Source organism: Erythrolamprus reginae, chromosome Z (genome assembly GCF_031021105.1).
Source record: "Erythrolamprus reginae isolate rEryReg1 chromosome Z, rEryReg1.hap1, whole genome shotgun sequence".
Taxonomy (NCBI): domain Eukaryota; kingdom Metazoa; phylum Chordata; class Lepidosauria; order Squamata; family Dipsadidae; genus Erythrolamprus; species Erythrolamprus reginae.
The window spans coordinates 78,129,846-78,149,721 of record NC_091963.1 but is presented as its reverse complement, the minus strand read 5'-3'; the positions used below and the strand labels follow the sequence as shown (position 1 = coordinate 78,149,721).

At 44.4% G+C, this 19,876-nt stretch overlaps 1 protein-coding gene across 4 annotated transcripts in view; it reads right to left on the bottom strand.

Annotated features, from left to right (window-relative positions):
• SLC6A20 (solute carrier family 6 member 20) overlaps nucleotides 1-19,876 on the bottom strand; it is a 194,680-nt gene that overhangs the window by 128,056 nt on the left and 46,748 nt on the right. For all 4 annotated transcript variants that reach the window (XM_070727684.1, XM_070727685.1, XM_070727687.1 and 1 more), the window contains one exon: nucleotides 8,274-8,365. In XM_070727684.1, coding sequence (XP_070583785.1) covers nucleotides 8,274-8,365 — 92 coding nt within the window. The remainder of the gene's footprint in view (nucleotides 1-8,273; nucleotides 8,366-19,876) is intronic.

Genomic DNA, 19,876 nt, shown 5'->3' with positions numbered 1-19,876 from the left:
CGATGCCTTAGTCTTTGGCATGAGAAACGCCTCGGTCAGGAATAAACTCCTCACCGAAGACGAACCGACCCTACAAACAGTGATTAAGCTAGCACAAACCGCAGAGGTCGCCGACGCCGCTGCTAAAGAGCTGATGGATCACGAAAGGAAAGAAGTCATCACCAAGATAGACTCCACGTTTTCCCGCGCCGAGGACCCAGACGACCTCAGCCCACCAACTCGCAACGAGGACAGCTGTTTCCTGCTGCAAGACCAGCCGAGACAACACAGATTTCTTCACCCCGCCGCCCCCTGTGCCGGCTGCCGAGGAAACCATCAGCGCCAACGATGCCCCTTCCGGGACGCCATATGCCGCCGCTGCAACCGACGCGGCCACATCGCCGAAGCCTGCAGAGCATCTGCACCGGAGGAAACCTTCTCCACTCCGCGACATCAACGACCCCAGAATCAAACACCTCAACCGCGAGAAAACCGACCTCCCCGTTTTTCGGGCCGAAAGAACTACTCAGCCGCTAACCGCGACTACTCAAGAGGTAACACTCAATTTTCCGCGAATAACACAGCAACAAAAAATGGGGGCAAAATTGTTATTTCATTACTTCTAAACAACAAGCCATGCTCCATGGAGCTTGACACGGGGTCTAAATACACCATTATGCCGTGGGAAAAGCTTAAATTGTACATGCCTAGCCTATCTAAATCTGAACTATTGCAAACCTCATTGGTAATTAGAGATGTACAACAAAATTTGGACCAGTTTTTGCTAACCCAGCACATTACCCCAAACACTCACACGCATATAAGCCCTGCTGAGTTACTAATGGGGAGAAAACTAAGGTCCCCACTAGATAGGTTACACCCAAGGTTTTTTACAAATAATCAAATGTATGTAAACCCTGAAAGGCAAATGTATTTGGGTCAAAATGTGTTTGTAAAAAATTTTGATGGAGGTGTAAACTGGATGAAGGGAATTATTGTTAAACAAACTGCTCCTAAAACATATATTGTAAAACTAGAGGATGGTCGAATGTGGAAGCGGCACATTGACCACGTAAGAAAATGCATAGAAAACTCCCTGGGACAAACCGCTGACACAGACTCTCCCAATTCAACAGACTTTAACACGCAACCCGATTTTATAAACATTCAAATGGACTTATCGGGTCAGAGAGAATCCTCCAGCGACGCCGAACCATCTTCCTCCTCCGAAGTCAGCGTTGTGCCTGCCAGGCCAAATCAGCAGGCTGGAGCCCAAAACAGGCCCCAGCCGCGCCGGGGGAGCAACAGCGAGCCGACCTCCACCGTCGGCAGCGAGGACGCAACTGAACTGCGCAGGTCGGAGCGAGCCTTGCGGAGACCAGGCAGATTGGACGACTTCGTCACATGGCTTTCGTGATGGATGTATCCAAACTAAGGAGGGAGGGTGTTGTATCCTGTAATGGCTACCTTGTATCTCTGTAAATAGTTTGTTCCTTGTTAAAGCGCTGTCTGAGCTAGAATCAGGAAGTCGCTCCTGATTGGCTCAGACGCGGCTGCTCTTGCTTTGGCGGGAACCGCAAATGTATAAAAGGAGCGGTTTCTCCCAGGCAAAGCAGACGGTACTAGCTGAAAGTCACTTACCTTTTCTGAGCTGAATAAAGGTACCGTTTTCACCTAACCCTGCCTCTGGGTTTATTTCAGTTTTGAATTGTTCCCAATGTTTTCAATACTTGCCAGAGAGAATAAGTGCAAAAAAGAGGACTAGATAGTTATATGTTTGAAGAGCCTTGGTGTTCTCTGAACTTGGTTGCTTTTGGACATTTCATTACTCAACAGGTAACATCTAAAGATATGAATACAACATTTTGCCAGCAATTGACCATGTTGTAAGAGCTGTTGGATATTTGCTGTTGTCCTACAAAGTATTTGTTGTTTTTAAAAGCTAGTTCTTTTCTATTGAGCTAATGACAGTAGCTTAACAACAAAGCTCAGAAAGCATCAAATAATTCACAGCTTAGTTATTTAATTATAAATTTGCTAATTATATTCCGTTCTGTAATCACAATATTCCAAGGAATTGTTATGAATCATTATTTAAGTCAAAGATGGCCAGCACAAGTATACATGAATTGACATTCGTTGTTTTACTCTACTAGAAACTCTGTCTCTAACAGCATTCATAAGCTATATGGAAAATGATGAAATATGCTGAAAGAAGGCATTATTCTTAACTGTAAAGTAAATAGAGATCTTCCATATGCAGAAGAGATACTATTCTGTACCACATGGACTTATGCCCTGCACTGAAACAAGCAAAAATAAACATAACTTTTATTTTACATCCAAACAATTGAACTTTTATGCATTTTTATGCTCTGCATTTCTAAAAAACACACCCACAATAATCTTAAGAGATACTGCTATTACACAGCAAAGTGAGAGTTTATGACTGTTATTACAGGAAAGTTTTTTGTTTGGTCATATATTCCCATTTCATCTTGGTGAAATCTGAACAATCCAAGTCCAATAAATATTATGCAATTAGAATTCTTCTGCAGAACATCATAAAATGTTGCCATAACCTATCAATAAAATCCAATATATGATTTCAGGGAGATATTGTTTTGTTTAATTACAAAACGTATTTATTTCACTGTTATTTCAGACAGCACTGGTTATGCATTACATGGGTAGATGTCGCATATCAGATATTTGGTGTCTCTAAAACCAATCCAAAATGTGAATGGAGCGCCGTATCCTGTAACCAGAGAGATAAGATATGCTCACTATAGCCTAAAGTGGTCTTCAAGAGCTGAAAAAATTCTCCAAGCTAGATCAGGTCAGTAACCACATATTCAGCTAATTTTGCTAGAACCAGTGGCATCTGCAACAAACCACAATGACAACATGAGGTTGCGTGTAATGATTCCATCATTCCATAAGTCACAGAATTTGCATGATAGCATCATCATATACGTGTTATTGATAATTGTCCCATCTTTGTCCCTTGTGAAGACATATAACTAAATCACACTCATGGCAAAAATTGTGTCAGTAAAACATGGACAATATTTTTTTAAAAGTGAAATGCAACATAAAACTGCCTCAGTTGTAGACTGAGGAGGCATAACATAAAATAATTATTGCAAACTGCAGTATGTTTATGCCACAGTGAGAAATAGGAAAAGAAGACCTTAACCATACAATTGACAGGTGAGTCACATGGTGTTCCAAACACACACGCACATTTAATTACCCTTGTCTCATCCCAATTAGAATAAATAATTGATGGTCATGTTCACAAAAATAGGAGATGTTGGTAGGAGAGGAAATGATGATGGGGGAATCCACCATATATGATTCTGTCCAGGGGTGGATTTCAGCAGGTTCTGACCAGTTCTGGAGAATCAGTAGCAGAAATTTTGAATAGTTCAGACTTCAGAAAACTGGTAAATACCATCCCTGACTGGCCCCGCCCCCATCTATTCTTTGCCTCAAAAATGTGCTGAAGTCCCAGCTGATTGGGTGGAAATGAAGATTTTATAGTATCCTTCCCTTGCCACTCTCACAAAATCACGCCCACCAAGCCATACCATGCCCAAGCTATGCCCACAGAACCAGTAGAAAAACATTTGAATCCTACTACTGACTCTATCCCATCATAGAATGGAAGGTGAGCTATAAAGACATTGATTTTATATTGGCTTACTAAATGATTAATGAATAATGGGGAACAGCAATTTTATTGACTTAAATCTGTGACTTGTTTTCAACTAACTTTTGGCTTTTGCATCCAAAAATAACCACTTTTGTCTATCACATCAATTTTTTAAACTACAGGATACCCTAAAAAGTCATGCAAATTGTGCATATAAAGCCCTGGTTCCCAACCTGGGTCCCATGCCCCACAGGGGGGCAATTTGATTTTTAATAGAGGCAATTGGAACCTTGTTTAAACCAAGTTAATGGCCTTTTTAGGCTTCTTCCTCATGAGCAGAAGTTCACTTTTTGAATAGTAAGACTTATACATCATGGGGTGGGGGCATGAGGATTTTAGAGATGCTTAGGTGGGGCATAGGCAAAAAAAGTTTGGAAACCACTGATATAAAGGAAAGCAAAGTAAAAACTTACCAAATATACTGTTTACAAAGAATAATTTTATTCATACAAAGGCTATAATAGTTACCGCAAGTTAAATTGTGTTCATACAAATACCGGTAGTTGTTTTTTAATCTAACGGTAATTATACATATTAAGGTAAAATTTTTGCTTATAGCTTTTTCTGGAGTGTTTAATCTGTGGACATTCTCACTTGATGCTCCAACAATAGTCAGCCATCATATGTACATCCCATCTACCTTGATACCATGACTGCATGATCTTCAAATCTTGGTGGAATCGCTCACCCTGCTCATCACTGACTGCTCCAAGATTTTCTGGGAAGTTAGCAAGATGGCTACATAAAAAATGCAATTTGATGCTCATGTTGCAACCTAGCAGTTTGAAGGTCTTCAAGAGTTGGTGGACAATTTTAGCGTAATTCTGTGCTCGTGTATTTCCAAGAAAGTCTTTAACAATGTTTTTGAATACTAACTAAGCATTCTTTTGAATTTCTGACATTGTTCCAATGAAATGTTCATCTTTAACAAGCTGACAAATCTGTGAACCATCAAAAATACCGGCCTTTATCTTTTCAAATGACAGGCTAGGTAATGCTGAAATGAGATACTTAAAACAGTCCCCTTCAATTGGCAAAGCTTTAACAAATTGCTTCATAAAACCCAATTTTATATGCAGAGATGGAAATAAAATGTTATTTCTGTTGACAAGTAGCTGATATAGGATGTTTGGATCACCAGGTTTCAGGTCAGATCCTGGAGACCAATTTGACTACATCCAATGCTTCTCACAAGCTCTGCTGTCCCACATACACAAAAAGCAGGGATACTTGGTATATCCACGTTGCTGGCCAAGAAGGAAGCTTGGCCAAGAGGCCATTCAGCATATAACATATTGCTACAGTAAAAAACTGTCGCTGTTCTCCTATGCATCATTCACCCAGTGCCCATCAGAGAAGGTTTGTGTCAGCCAATAGGAGAGCAATAGTGCTTCCTCTGATCCATGCTCGATTCCATGGAGAGTGGTCACATTCTCATAAGGTGTAGAGAAAAAACTTGACGTGGTAGAAGAAAACTAACTATAGTTTTGAAACAGCCAGGCCTAGAAAAAAGCTCAAAAATCAAACTCAACAGAAATTGTCTTACAAATTGTTCCCCAGTGTAACACATGAAACCAGTTGATGGCTTTTCCAACTAGAAAAGGAGGAGAAGTCAGTGCTTTCCCTTAAGTATGAGGCATTTTATAATAATAACAGAGTTGGAAGAGACCTTGGAGAGCTTCTAGTCCAACCCCCTGCTTAGGCAGGAAACCCTACACTACTACAGACAAATGGTTATCCAACATCTTCTTAAAAACTTCCAGTGATGGAGCATTCACAACTACTGGGGACAAGCTGTTCCACTGGTTAATTGTTCTGTCAGGAAATATTTCCTTAGTTCTAAGTTACTTTTCTCCTTATTTAGTTTTCACCCATTGCTTCTTGTTCTGCCCTCAGTTGCTTTGGAGAATAGGTTGACTTCCCCTTCTTTGTGGCAACCCCTGAGATATTAGAACACTGCTATCATATCTTACCTGGTACTTCTTTTTATTAAAATAGACATACCTAGTTCCTGCAACTGTTCTTCATATGTTTTAGCCTCCAATCCCATAATCATCTTTGTTGCTCTTCTCTGCACTTTTTCTAGAGTTTTAACATCCTTTTTCCATTGTGGTGACCAAAACTGAATGCAATATTCCAAGTGTGACCTTACTTATTCCAAGTAGTCCAAGGCCTTATAAAGTGGTATTAATACTTCATGTGATCTTGATTCTATTCCTCTGTTAATGCAGCCTAGAACTTTGTTGGCTTTTTTGGCAGCAGCTGCACACTGCTGGCTCATATTTAAATTCTTGTCCACTAGAACTCCAAAATCCCTTTCACAGTTACTACTGTTGAGCCAGGTACCACATATACTGTACATGTGCTTTTTATTTTTCTTGCCTAAATGTAGAACCTTACTTTTTTCACCATTGAATTTCATTTTGTTAGATAGTGTCCAAAGTTCAAGTTTGTCAAAATCCTTCTGTATTTTGTGCCTAACTTCTGGAGTATTGGCTATTCCTGCCAGTTTGGTATCGTGTGCAAATTTGATAGGTTCCCCAGATATCCCCTCGTCCAAGTCATTGATGAAGATGTTGAAAAGTACTGGGCCTAATACAGAGCTTTGGGGTACTCCACTGCATACATCCCTCCATGTAGATGTAGTTCCATTGACCACTACATATTGAGTGCGGTTGGTTAGCCGGTTTTGAATCCATCTGGTGTTGTTGCTGTCCATTCCATATTTTTCTACTTTATCTAGTAGTAGGTTATGGTCTCGTTTCTCAAATGCCTTACTGGTCCAAGTAAACCATATCGACAGCATTCCTCTTGTCCACTAATTTTGTTACTTTGTCAAAAAATGTAATTAGATTAGTCTGCCATGATCTGTTTTTGACAAGCCCATGTTGGCTTTTGGTTATTACTTTGTTTGCTTCTAGGTGTTTGCTGATTCGTTGCTTGATTATCTTTTCCAAAATCTTCCCTGGTGTTGAGGTCAGGCAGACAGGCCTGTAGTTTCCTGGATCTATCCCCCCCCCACACTTTTTTTTGAAGATGGGAACTACATCAGCTCTTTTCCAGTCCTCTGGCAGTTACCCATTGCTTTATGATCTTTGAAAGCTATAGTTCAGTGGTTCTGAGATCTTGTCTGCTAGTTCCTTCAGAACATTGGGGTGTAATCCATTGGGTCCCAGTGATTTGAATTCATCTAGGGTGGACAGGAGTTCCCTTACCATTTTCTTCCCTATTTTAACTTGTGTTCCTAATACGTTTTTTGTGATGCTGTTTTTGATATGTTGGACTGTTTTTTCTCATTGTGTAAAGATAGATTCAAAAAACGTGTTAAGTACCTCTGCTTTCTCCCAGTTGCTTGTCATTTTCTTGCCACTTTCTCCCTGCAATGGACCAATTGTTTCCTTGACTTTTTTCTTGCTTTTAATATGTTGGAAGAAGCTTTTTTTGTTACTTTTTACTTTTGTCACAAGCCTTTGTTCATTGTGAGCCATTTTCCTCACTTCATCTTTACAGGCTCAGCTTACTTGCTGGTATTCTGCCTTACTTATTTTCCCTTCTTTCCGTTTTTTATACTTGTCCTTTTTGTCTTTCAATTTGTCTGAGAGTTCTTTATGCAGCCTTGTTGGTTTCTTTTGTGATCTATTATTTTTCTTCTTCATTAGTATTGTGCTAGTCTGGGCTTTTATAATCTCACTTTTCAAAATTTCCCAAGCTTCTTGAGTTGTTTTCCCCTTGAGGATTATCATCCATGGAATCTTTCCCAGGTTCTCTGTAATTTATTGAAATTAGCTTTCTTAAAGTCCAACACTCTAGTTTGACTTTGTTCTACTGTTTGTGTTTGCATAATGTTGAATTCCAATATTGTACGATCATTTGCCCCCAAGGTTCCTGTAGCTTCAACAACGTCTATCATTTCATATTAAGTACAATATGGACTTAATTTGTTCCCTTTTCTACTTTTTGAGTAACAAAGTTGTCTACTAGGTTTGTTAGGAACTTGTTAGATCTTCCACTTGGTGCACAGTTTGTCTCCCAGTTGATGTCAGGGTAGTTAAAATCCCCTATTACTATTGTGATGTGCTTCCTATATACCTTGGTTAGCTGACTAGCAAAAGGTTCATCTACTTCCTCTATTTGGTTGGGTGGCCTATTAGTATAGATCTATGGAAAAGTCATTTTGCCCCCTTTTTATATTGACCAAATGCATTCAAAATGATTTTCATTATTGTTGTGTTCTATTTCTGTAGAGATGTAGTTATTATATATATAGTTTGTTTACATGTATATATATAAGCAACATTTTCATGCTGTAAAGTTCTCTTTTGAGTACTTCACACAACATATTTTTGCATAGCTGGAAGCATGCTAAAATGGCAAAACTGGATTTGAAAACTGGATATAAGATATTTATTCCAATCCATCCTCTCCACCTCCTTTCCATCTCCCTCCCTCCCTCTTATCATTGCAGGTTCTGGTTTCTATAGGAGATGGAACACATACACACTCAACCTGTTCAGTCACAACAATCTGGCACAAAGGAAGATAACTGACACATCAATGAAGACATTGTTTGACCTACCTGAAATGAATGGAAAAGATACCAAAATGCCCAGCCATTTATAACATTGTAGTACATGGAGAGGAAAAATGACACAACAACACTGGCAATTCCTAAAAACAAAAAATATATGTCAGGCAAAGGGAATTAATTGATCATTGTTACCATCCCCTCAGAAAGAATCAGGAGAAGTGTGGAAACAATTTCATGTTTTTTAAAGGTCTCCATACAAGCCTGAAAAAGATGTCACTTACTTGATAATTGCTTTAATAAATTAACTGCTTAAAACAGTTTATATTTATACAGCTCATGCAGAAGCCTTAAAAAAAATTAATGGTTGCTTTAATTAACAGTCCAGATATAGTGTTTACACTCCTGTGAAAGTTTGATACAGTGCTCGCACTATTATAAAGCTTGTAGCACTTCTAATAAATCATTTTTGAAGATGAATAGTCTGACTATTATTATTATTATTATTATTATTATTATTATTATTATTATTATTATTATTATAGATTTGTATGCTGCCCCTCTCCGTAGTCTTCGTAGACTCTAACTAATCCCCTCATTTACAAATTTTCTTGTAATTATTTCCATGAACCTTTTCACATAAATAGAACACCCAGAAGGCCATTAAAGCAGTAGATTCTTCTCTATGATTCTATTTTCTGGGTTTTATTGCAAATTTTGGTAACTATTAGCTATGGCAAACAAGATACTTAGCAAAAGTTTGAAATAGTGAGGAAATGGAAGAGGGAAGCATTTTCATTAGAAAATCCTTCCTGCAGGAAATGACAAAAAACCCTAAACATTTTTCAAGGGAATGGAATGGAATAGTTGGAATCTTGAACAAAGCAGCCATTCTTAAGCGGGTGGCAGGTCTCTTAATCAGAAAAGCTCCAAAGGTATGGCCTTGCCCAGACTCCTCCCCAATAGGAACCATCTTCCCCAGCGGCAGCAGTTCTCTCTGTTCTCCCCAACTCAGCAATGCAAGCCGGAGACGTTCTGAAGAGACGGCCTTGCCAAGAATCCTCCTTGCTGGGAACCACTGTTCCCCAGCTGGTAGCAGCTGTCTCTGCTCTCCCACCTCAGCATCTGCAGAAACTCTGAACATGTGGCCTTGCCTGACTTTTCACATTGCAACAATTAATTACCTGGACCTCATGGAACCAAATGAATCCTCTTTACTTTTTCCCCAGAAAAACAATAATTTCTGTAAAACAGTACTGTTCTTTCATGGATTTGAGAGGCTGAGCGATTTTGCTGGGCCGAAATTTGCGGTGCCTGGGAGGGACAAGAATGCCCACCGTTGGCCAGGCAGCAGGCAGGCACCCACGTCGGGCCGGGGGGGGGAAGAAACGTCGTCGGCCCAACGTTCTGGACTGCGGGGAGGGGCGTGAGTACCGCCCCCTCGCCGGGCACTCCCGTGCAAGCTCGGGACGCATTCCCTTGCTGCCTGGCAGCAAATTAGTTGTTTGGTTGGGATGGGGGAAAGACACCACCGGCCTGACATTTTTTCCTGCTGGGAGGGGCAGGGCTCCATCTCCCAGCTGATCCCTGGTTGGCCCAGCGCGAGTGCGCCCTCGAGCCGTAATCGGCTTTGCAAGGGCTGCTGGGAGAGTGGAGGAGCGTGCAGGCCTGTTTCAGGGCCTGCACTTCCCATCCTCCCCCCTTTTTCTCCCTGCTCACCTCCTGATCGGTCCTGGATTGCCCTCGGATACCTGGATTGCCCTCGGCCTAGGAAGAGGAAATCGGATTTTCGGTGGACGCCACATGGTCACAAGTACCCGGGGGGTGTTGGGCTTTAGTTGGTTTTCCTTTTTATGGATAATTTAAAGGTTTATCAGTGGAGCCTTTTGGCCTGATGCTGTGTTACTGTAAGGAATTAATTCAGTACAGGCTAATTTGGAATAGACTTGTGTGTTTTGTATTGGTGAAATTTGCTGAGCCAGTGGGGGGATTTAGTCTTTATTGTGCCTTGGTTGTGAACTGGCAAGTTTTAATTTTATTTACTGACAGGATTAGCCTGTTTAGAATTAACAACGTTTAATTTCTGGAGGAGTTTTTTGCAGAAACCAAGTTCAAGTTGCCTTTTGGGAAATTTGCTTAGTCTTATAAAATATAAAATAATAAAAATTTAATATATATATATATATATATATATATATATATATATATATATTCGTAGATTTTCACGGGTACAGGTATGATGGTCTTGGTATATTCGGGTTTCTTCCCATGTAGGATTTGGAAATTTCTGGCGACGTTTCGACGAGGTCACACTCATCATCTTCAGGCTGGTGTTTCTGTCCTTGTTCTAAGGCGAACACTGTGAGACCTCGCAGTGTTCGCCTTAGAACAAGGACAGAAACACCAGCCTGAAGATGATGAGTGTGACCTCGTCGAAACGTCGCCAGTTAATTTTAACCGAGCTTAAGGCACTTTTAAGCCAGTGCCAATTAGACCAGGTTACTGGCACATCACTAACTGAGCCATATCCTTTTATTGCCGGCCTTGTTATTTGCCGGTAATTCAACAGTTTGTCACTTACATTTCAGTGTTGCTTCTCATTATTTCTTAGTTATCTTAGACTTCATTGTTTTGTGTGTTTAACGGGCAATTTCCTGGTGGTTATATTAAAAAAAAAGTTGTTTTGCAAGGGTTCTCTTCATTTTAGTAGTGAAGCATTGTTACTTAAGCTAATGCTGATTGTTTATCTATTGAGAGCCATTGCTTTTACAGTCACGGTTATACTGAATTATATAGGATATATTACAATTTAAGTAAGTGTGTGATAGCATTAGCAATTATGGCCCCACGAAAGGATAAGAGAAAGAATGTGGAGCCACAGGCCACATCCCACCCCAAATGTAGAGCGATGCCAACTCAAAAAGCTAAGGAAGCCAATGAAGCCAGAAAGGCTCCTGGTAATAATAATGGGAGGAATGAAGGAGATGGTGTCGTTAATAATTTACTTTCCAAGTTACTAGACCACATGGAGGCGATGGAAAATTGGATGAGAGCCGGGGGCAACCAAACATCGGGAGGAGGTGCTGGGCAAGCATCCCAGAGTGTATCTGGGACATCGACGGGCTCCAGCAGGATATCGGGGCCTGCTAGTTCAACAGGCAGGCGCCCAGGGAACCAGCAGGAAGACCAAGGCGGAGCTGCACAACCCAACAGCACCACACCAAACACAAGCACTGACTCTCTCTGCAATAGGGTTTGGTCTGGAATCCAGGGCACAGAGTCATAGCCTGCGGGCATTCCTACTGGGGAAACAAGTTTAGGGGGCACCCAGGGCATCAATGCACCGGCCCCAACCCCGGTCACGGTAGCCCAGAGCGGGGCACAAACAAACACCCTGTTGGGGGGAGGAGCAGAAACATCACTCTTGTCTTGGAACTACTCTCCCAGGATGCTTGGGTTTCATCTTCACCCCACGGTTAAGGAGAGAATTTGGGGAGGGGAATACGTTGATGTGTTTTCGTTACTGAACAGGGAGGTCCCCAAAAGAGAAAAAGAGGAGGGGCACAGAAAAGCAAAAAAAGACAAAGGTGGACAGAAGCATTAGCTCCTGGCTATATAGGTTCATGACCTATTTTTACATCAAATTAGAGAAGGAACCTAGCCAGGCCAAAGCCATGCTTAAATACATGAACATGATTGTGAAAACCCATTATGAATATGATGGCCCGGCCTGGCTTCAATATGACGAAATGTTTCGCATGCATGCCGCAATGGACAAAAGATTATCATGGGATGGGATGGTCAATGATTTATGGACCCATGTAACTCATTCATGCCCCCCCCGCAAAGGTGAGCGCACGGAAAGCGGGCATCTTATGCTGGCAAAAAATAACCCATCGGCATCACCCCGCCACTGGGCGGGACAGGGAGTTGGGACACCCCTGCTTTGCTATGAATTCAGTGCCAAGGATGCTTGCAATTGGAATAAGTGCAAATACCGCCAAACGTGCGCCAACTGTGGGGGATGGCATGCAATGCATGCATGTTCCAGAAGTAAGTCAAAGAAGCTTGACCTGTCCTGATTAAGCTGGACCCAGAGTTAACCCACAAAATCAGGGAAAAGGGACCCAGCCCAATTAGATTGTAATGCCTTGCACTCTGGCTACAGGGGTACAGTTTTAGGGATCATGCAAGCGAATTAATACTGGGTTTTAAAGAGGGGTTCAGGATTTCATACCACGGCCCCAGAAAAGAATTTATGGCGGATAATTTAAGGTCTGTAAAGGGTTTGGAACACGTAGTCCATGATAAAATACACAAAGAAGTAAAGGAGGGTAGGGTAATTGGACCATTCCTGTCTACCCCATTGAAGAATCTCAGAGTGTCCCCACTAGGGGTAGTGCCCAAGAAATCCAAGGGCGAGTTCAGATTGATTCATCACCTGTCCTTTCTCCCGAGTGAGTGAGTAAATGACTTCATTCCAGAAGCAATGTCTTCTGTAAGATACACCTCATTTGATGAGGCCATAAGGATGGTTCGGCATTGTGGGATAGGTGCTTTGATGGGCAAATGTGACATCAAATCTGCTTTTCGGCTGTTGCCCATTCACCCCGACAATTTTGATCTTCTGGGGTTTCGATTTGAAGGGGGATACTATATCGATAGGGCCCTTCCCATGGGTTGTTCTATCTCATGTTCCCTCTTTGAGCGCTTTAGTTCATTTCTGGAATGGGCGCACAAGCAGTGGACTGGCTCTGATTACATCGTTCACTATCCAGATCAGTGTTTCCCAACCGGTGTGCCGCGGCACACTGGTGTGCCGCGAGACATGGTCAGGTGTGCCACGAAGAAATAAGCTCAGCTTCTGGTCTCGCAACTTTTTGCGAAGAGAAAAAAGTTATGAGACTGGAAGCTGAGCTTGCTTCTTTGCGCCTTCCAAGTTTTCCAGCAGCTGCGGCGCCCCGCCCGGCTGGAGCTTCCCTGTCAGCAGGTGAGCTTTGGGGCTTGGTGGGAGGGCAGCGGCAGCGGGAGGGCGGCGTGAAGCGGGAGGGTGATGGCGGCGGCAGCAGCAGTGGGCAGGAGCCATGCCGTGGGGCGGTGGCAGGGTGGTCCCTCTCTCTCTCCCCCTCTCTTGCTTTCTCTTTCTCTCCCCCCTCTCTCCCTCTCTCTTTCTCCCAGTAGCCGTGGGGCGACGTCAGGGAGATCAGCTGTGAGGTGGAGCTCCAGAACAGAGGAACAGAGGCACCGACGGTGGTGGCTGGAAATGCTGGAATTGCGTGGCTGGCACTTGCCTGCTGGCTGGACCAGGACGGAGGCTCAAGCCCCACGTCCATGCCCAGCGCAACGCCAGAAATGTACGGCGTCTAGCCACCGCCGTCTGTGCCTCCGTTCTGGAGCTCCGCTTCACAGCTGATCATCCTGCCGTCGCCCCATGGCTACTGGGAGAAAGAGAGAGGGAGAGAGGGGGGAGAGAAAGAGAAAGCAAGAGAGGGAGAGAGAGAAAGAGAGAGGAAGAGAGGGGGGGAGAGAAAGAGAGAGAAAGATATAGCAAGAGAGAGAGAGAGAGAAAGAGAGGGAGAGAGGGGGGAGAGAAAGAGAGAGAAAGAGATAGCAAGAGAGGTAGAGAGAGAAAGAGAGAGGAAGAGGGGGGGATAGAAAGAGAGAGAAAGAGATAGCAAGAGAGGGAGAGAGAGAAGGAGAGAGGGAGAGAGGAGGGAGAGAAAGAGATAGCAAGAGAGGGAGAGAGAGAGGGGGAGAGGGGGGAGAGAGAAAGAGATAGCAAGAGAGGGAGAGAGAGAAAGAGAGAGGGAGAGAGGGGGGAGAGAAAGAAGGAGAGAGAGGGGGTAGAGAAAGAGAGAAAGCAAAAGAGAGAGAGAGAAAGAGAGATAGCAAGAGAGAGGGAGAGAGAGGGGGAGAGAAAGAGAGAAAGCAAAAGAGAGAGAGAGAAAGAGAGATAGCAAGAGAGAGAAAGAGAGGGAGAGAGAGGGGGAAGAGAGAAAGACAGCAAGAGAGAGAAAGCAAGAGAGAGAGAGAAAGAGGGGGGAAGGAGGGTGAGGGAAAGACAGAGAGAGGGAATGAGGGAGAGAGAAGGAGGGCAAAAAAGAGAGGAAGGAAGGGAGAAACAAAGAGAGATGGAGAGAGAGGGGAAAGAAAGAGGAGGGAAGGGAGAGAGAGAAAGAGGGAGAGAGAAAAATAGAGCGAAAGGGAGGAAGAGAGATATTTTTTGTCCAAACTTTTTTTTACACACACACCCCTGCTCCCCCCCCTCAATGTTCCCCAGGATTTTGTAAATGTGAACAATGTGCCGCGGCTCAAAAAAGGTTGGGAAACACTGATCTAGATGACTTTATGGTGGCCGGCCCGGCTGATAGCACCCAATGTAAGTGCTTAATGGATGCTTTTAGGGCTCTTTGTGCTGACCTGGGCATCCCCCTTGCGGAAGAAAAGACGGAGGGGCCCTCTCCTGTTATTACATTCCTTGGTATTCAGATAGACTCAGTAGCCCAAACTTGCAGGCTTCCCCAGGATAAATTGACTAAGCTCAGGGATAGGATATCTGGAGTATTGGCAGCTAGAAAAGTGACATTGAAACAATTACAGGAAATCTCTGGTTTGTTAAATTTTGCATGTAGGGTGGTAGCCCCGGGTAGGGCCTTCGCCAGGAGAATTTTTTCAGTGGCCAAGAGGCTTAAGAAGCCCCACCATAGGACCAGGATTAGCCTGGGAGCCAAGAGAGATCTGCGAGTGTGGGAAAAATTCCTTGAGCAGCACAATGGGGTTTCATTTTGGAAGGAGAAACAACGGTTGGAAGCCGAATTACAAGTGCACTCGGATGCTGCCGGGGGTGTCGGTTTCAGGGTGGTCCTGGCAAATCGTTGGTGCCAGGCCCCTTGGCCTCAGGAATGGCAGGAGAGGGACATTTGCAGGGATTTGATATTCCTGGAGTTTTTCCCCATTGTTGTTGCTGCTGAGATTTGGGGGGAAGAGTTCAGGAATAAAACAGTTTTGTTCTGGTGTGACAACCTAGCCATGATGCAGGTCACAAACTCATTGTCATCTAAGAGTGAACGCGTGATGCGTCTAGTTCGCCACTTTGTTAGCAGGTGCCTTGAAATCAATGTTTTATTCACGGCCTGTCACGTTCCGGGCGTGAAGAATGGCCTCGCTGATGCTCTATCACGGGGACAGCTGGCCAGATTTTGGGAGATGGCGCCAGATGCTCAGCAGTCATCACACATGGTCCCACCTCACCTATAGCAGATTGGGAACTTGAGGTCAACAGAGCGGTAAGCATGTTAGTGGCTCCTGGCACCAGACAAGCATACTTCAAAGCAGGTGAGGAGTTCTGGGCTTTCAGGCATAACAGAGGCCATACGCAAGCATGGCCCATTCCAGCAGAGCACCTGCTGGAATTCTGCGTCAAGAAGCACCGAGCAGGGTGGGCTCCCAGGACAATACGTGGAAAATTGGCTGGTTTGGCATTTCTAGCGAAAGCTGGTGGTTTCCAAGATACGTCCAGGGAGTTCAGAGTTAGGAAGATGCTGGAGGGATGGTCCAGGGAGCAGGTGCCAAGAAAGGCCGACCAGAGGAATCCGCTTTCGGTTTCCCAGTTAATAGGGATCTCTGAACAGTGGGGGTTGTTATGTTCCTCAGGTTACGAAGAACTTCTATTTAAGGCGGTGGTTTCCATATTGTTTTAGAGTCAGCGAGGCCCTTGCCTCTTCCTGCAATGATTCATCCTTAAGAGCATTTCAGGCCAAGGACCTGTCTATTTCCAACAATTGGGTGTCACTACACTTGAGATTCTCCAAAACGGACCAGCTTGGTAAAGGCAAAGTGGTCCACCTTTCAGTAGCCGGGGTTAAAGAAATATGTCCTGTCTCAACTTTAATATGCTTTTTAGAAGCGAGAGGAGACAAGGATGGCTACCTGTTTTGTCACAAGAATATGGCACCATTAACAAAATATCAGTTCTGGACCATCACCAAGAAGGCCCTATCAGGAATTGGTTTGGACCCCCTGCTATTTGGAACACACTCCTTCCGGATCAGGACCGCATCAACTGCGGCCAGGTTGGGACTCCCGGCAAGCGGAATCCAAGACATAGGCAGGTGGAAATCTTCGGCTTTTAAAGGATACATAAGGACAGCAGTGGAAATACCGTCCTTGCCCAGTAACTAACCTCACTCTGTTTTTCTCATGGTATAGGTCCTGGCCTGACTCCACCGTGTGTTGTGCGACGTGTGAAGGAGATGCCCATGAGTCTGCCCACAATACTGATGTGTGGGCACAGCATGATTTTCTGGACTGGCAGAAGAGCTGCAACATCCCATTGGGGAAAACAGTTGGCTTTGAGTCGCCATCGAAGGTGGAGTGGCTGGGACGCAGAGGATTGCGCTGGGACAGACTCCTCTCACTGCTGAGAAGCTGGAACTGTGGAAAGGCTGGACCCAGTGTGTTGGTGTTGCACTTGGGTGGCAACGACCTCAGAATGTTGAAGGGCTTGGCGCTTGTGGCCCAAGTCGGTGTGGACCTTAGGGTCATGAGGACGATGTGGCCCAGCACGCAGCTGGTGTGATTTTGGATCCTGCCTCGCAAGGCTTGGAGATATGCACAGCATCCAAGGGCAATTGACAAACAGAGGCTATGGGTTAACAAGGAAATTGGAAAATTAATTTTGGCCAAAGGGGGATCTATAATTAGCCATCCAGACATCCGTATTCATATTCCAGATCTTTACCGTCCAGAAGGGGTACACTTGACAGATGTTGGCAACATCTTCCTGGCAGACCTGCAGAGGGGGCTGCAGGAGCTGGTGCAGGCTTAGGTGGGGGCTGGGGGCCAAGATAGAGATTTGATACCCAGCTGTGGCAGAAATGGGGCGGAAAGGGTGTCAGTAGCAACTGGTGTTCTCCCTTGGGCATCTTTTAAAGGTGATGGGCTCCTTCGTCACACAACTCATGCTTCCTCCCCAGACAGAGCGGTGGGAAGAAGGAGCGCTTGGGGCTCATCTACATCACTTCTGGTTCCGGGTCATGGAGGTGAGCCCTCCCACACGCTGGACGTGGCTGTCCCATTGGGGTGAAGGCATGGCACGCTTCACCCTTACCAAGCAAGTAGTTCCCCCATTAAATTGCCCAGGTATGTTTTGCTCAGGTATTCCGCCCCATTTAGCGCCCTCTGCAGGTCTCTTACTGTAATCAATAAAGTGACCCATTTTCATCCAGCTATTCTGTTTGAGTCTTCATTCCCTGTCCAACGCAATTGAGAGGCCAGGCGATTTCACTGGGCCAACATTTGCAGTGGCTGGGAGGGACAAGAACACCGCCTCCCAGCTGGGTGTGCTCGCGTGGAGCGCGGCTACACCCACCATTGGCCAGGCAGCAGGCAGGCACCCACGTCGGGCCGGGGGGAGAAAACGCCGCTGGCCCGACATTCTGGACTGCAGGGAGGGGCACGAGCGCCGCCCCCTCGCCGGGCGCTCCCGCGTGAGCTCGGCGTGCATTTCCTTGCTGCCTGGCAGCAAATTAGTTGTTTGGTCAGGCCGGAGGAAAAACACCACCAGCCCGACATTCCTTTCTGCTGGGAGGGGTGGGGTTCCGCCTCCCAGCTGATCACTGGTTGGCCCAGCATGAGTGCGCCCTCGATCTGTAATAAGCTTTCCAAGGGCTGCCGGGAGAGGGGAGGGGCGTGCAGGCCAATTTCAGGGCCTGCACTTCCTGTCCTCCCCCTTTTTCTCCCTGCTCGCCTCCTGATCGGTCACCCACCCACCCTCCGCTCTATCCAGGGTGTCTTTCGGAGGTCGCCCTTTGGGGCCGAGAAGGAATTTTTTGCAATCTGGTAGTTTTATCGCAGATTGTTTTTTCGCCTCCTCCATCCTGGTCAGATGCAAGGTTTAAAGGGTTAGAGGGTGTATCAGTTGTAAATAGGTTGTTTTGGCTTTAATTTATTATTGGTCACTATTGGAAGAAACAGGGCGGAAAGGGTGTCAGTAGCAACTGGTGTTCTCCCTTGGTCACACAACTCATGCCTCCTCCACAGATGGAGCGGTGGGAAGAAGGAGCACTTGGGGCTCATCTACGTCACTTCCGGTTCCAGGTCATGGAGGTAAGCCCTCCCACATGCTGGGCGTGGCTGTCCCATTGGGGTGAAGGCGTGGCACGCTTCACCCTTACCAAGCAAGGAGTTTGCCCATTAAGTTGCCCAGGTATGATGTGTTCAGGTATTCCGCCCCATTTAGCTCCCTCTGCAGGTTTCTTACTGTAATCAATAAACTGACCCATTTTCATCCAGCTATTGTGTTCGAGTCTTCATTCCCTGTCCAACGCAAGATTTGACCTGGCTATAAACATCTCATTCAACACCTTGTGAGTTGTGTTATGTAATGTTAGAAAGCTGGTAGATTAGGGCAGGGAACATCATTCTAGATATAAGAAAGTTGTACCTAATCTTTATTTATTTATTTATTTATTTATTTATTTATTTATTTGTTTGTTTGTTTGTTTGTTTGTTTATTTATTTATTTATTTATTTATTTATTTATTTATTCAATTTTTATGCTGCCCTTCTCCTTAGACTCAGGACAGCTTACAACATGTTAGCAATAGCACTTTTTTTAAAACAGAGCCAGCCTATTGCCACCACAATCCGGGTCCTCATTTTACCCACCTCGGAAGGATGGAAGGCTGAGTCAACCTTGAGCCGGTGGTGAGATTTGAACCGCTGACCTTCAGATCTACAGTCAGCTTCAGTGGCCTGCAGTACAGCACTCTACCTGCTGTGCCACCCCAGCTCTATAATTAATAATTAAATAATTAAACTATAATTAATCCCTTCTCTTCATAATTTACCATATTTTTCAGAGTAAGATGCACCCTTTTCATCCCCAAAAGAGGCTGAAAATTCAGGTGCATCTTATACTCTGAATGCAGCTTTTTTTGAAGCTTCCCCCCCCCCCAACCCTAACTAGGTGCTAATGATCTTCCCAGCTCTTATCTTGCAGGTTCTTTCAATGTTACTGTCTAGAAGAATGTTTTCCAAGCTCTAAGTCTTTGCAAAGGTTTTTTTTCATTACTCTAACTTACTCCAAATAAGTTTCTTTCCAGCCCTAACCAGGCTCTTACCGCTTGAAAAGCTCTTTCATTGTTATTGTTTGCTAAGAATGTTTTTCAAGCCCTGTCTTTGCATTTTTTCTTCATTGCTCTAATTTGCTCCATATGTTTCTTTCTAGCCCTAACCAGATGCTAATGATGTTCCCAGCTCCTACCCATTTGCAAGCTCAATCTCTTTTACTCACTGTGAATAATGTTTTCCAAATCCTGTCTTTGTAGGGTTTTTTATTGTTCTTCTTGTTTCAAATGTTTATTTCCAACCCTAACTAGGTGCTAACAATGTTCCCAGTGCTTATAGGCTTGCAAGATCTTTCATATGAGAGAATATGCACCAAGACAAACTGCTTGTGTGTCGAATCACACTTGGCCAATAAAGAATTCTATTCTATTGCTACTCTCTGCTAAGAATGTTTTCCAAGCCCTAAGTCTTTGCAGTTTTTTAAATTGCTCTAACTTGCTCCAAATGTTTATTTCCAGCCTTAGGTGCTAACAATGTGTCCAGCTCTTACTGGCTTGCAAGCTCTTTCATTGTTACTCTCTCCA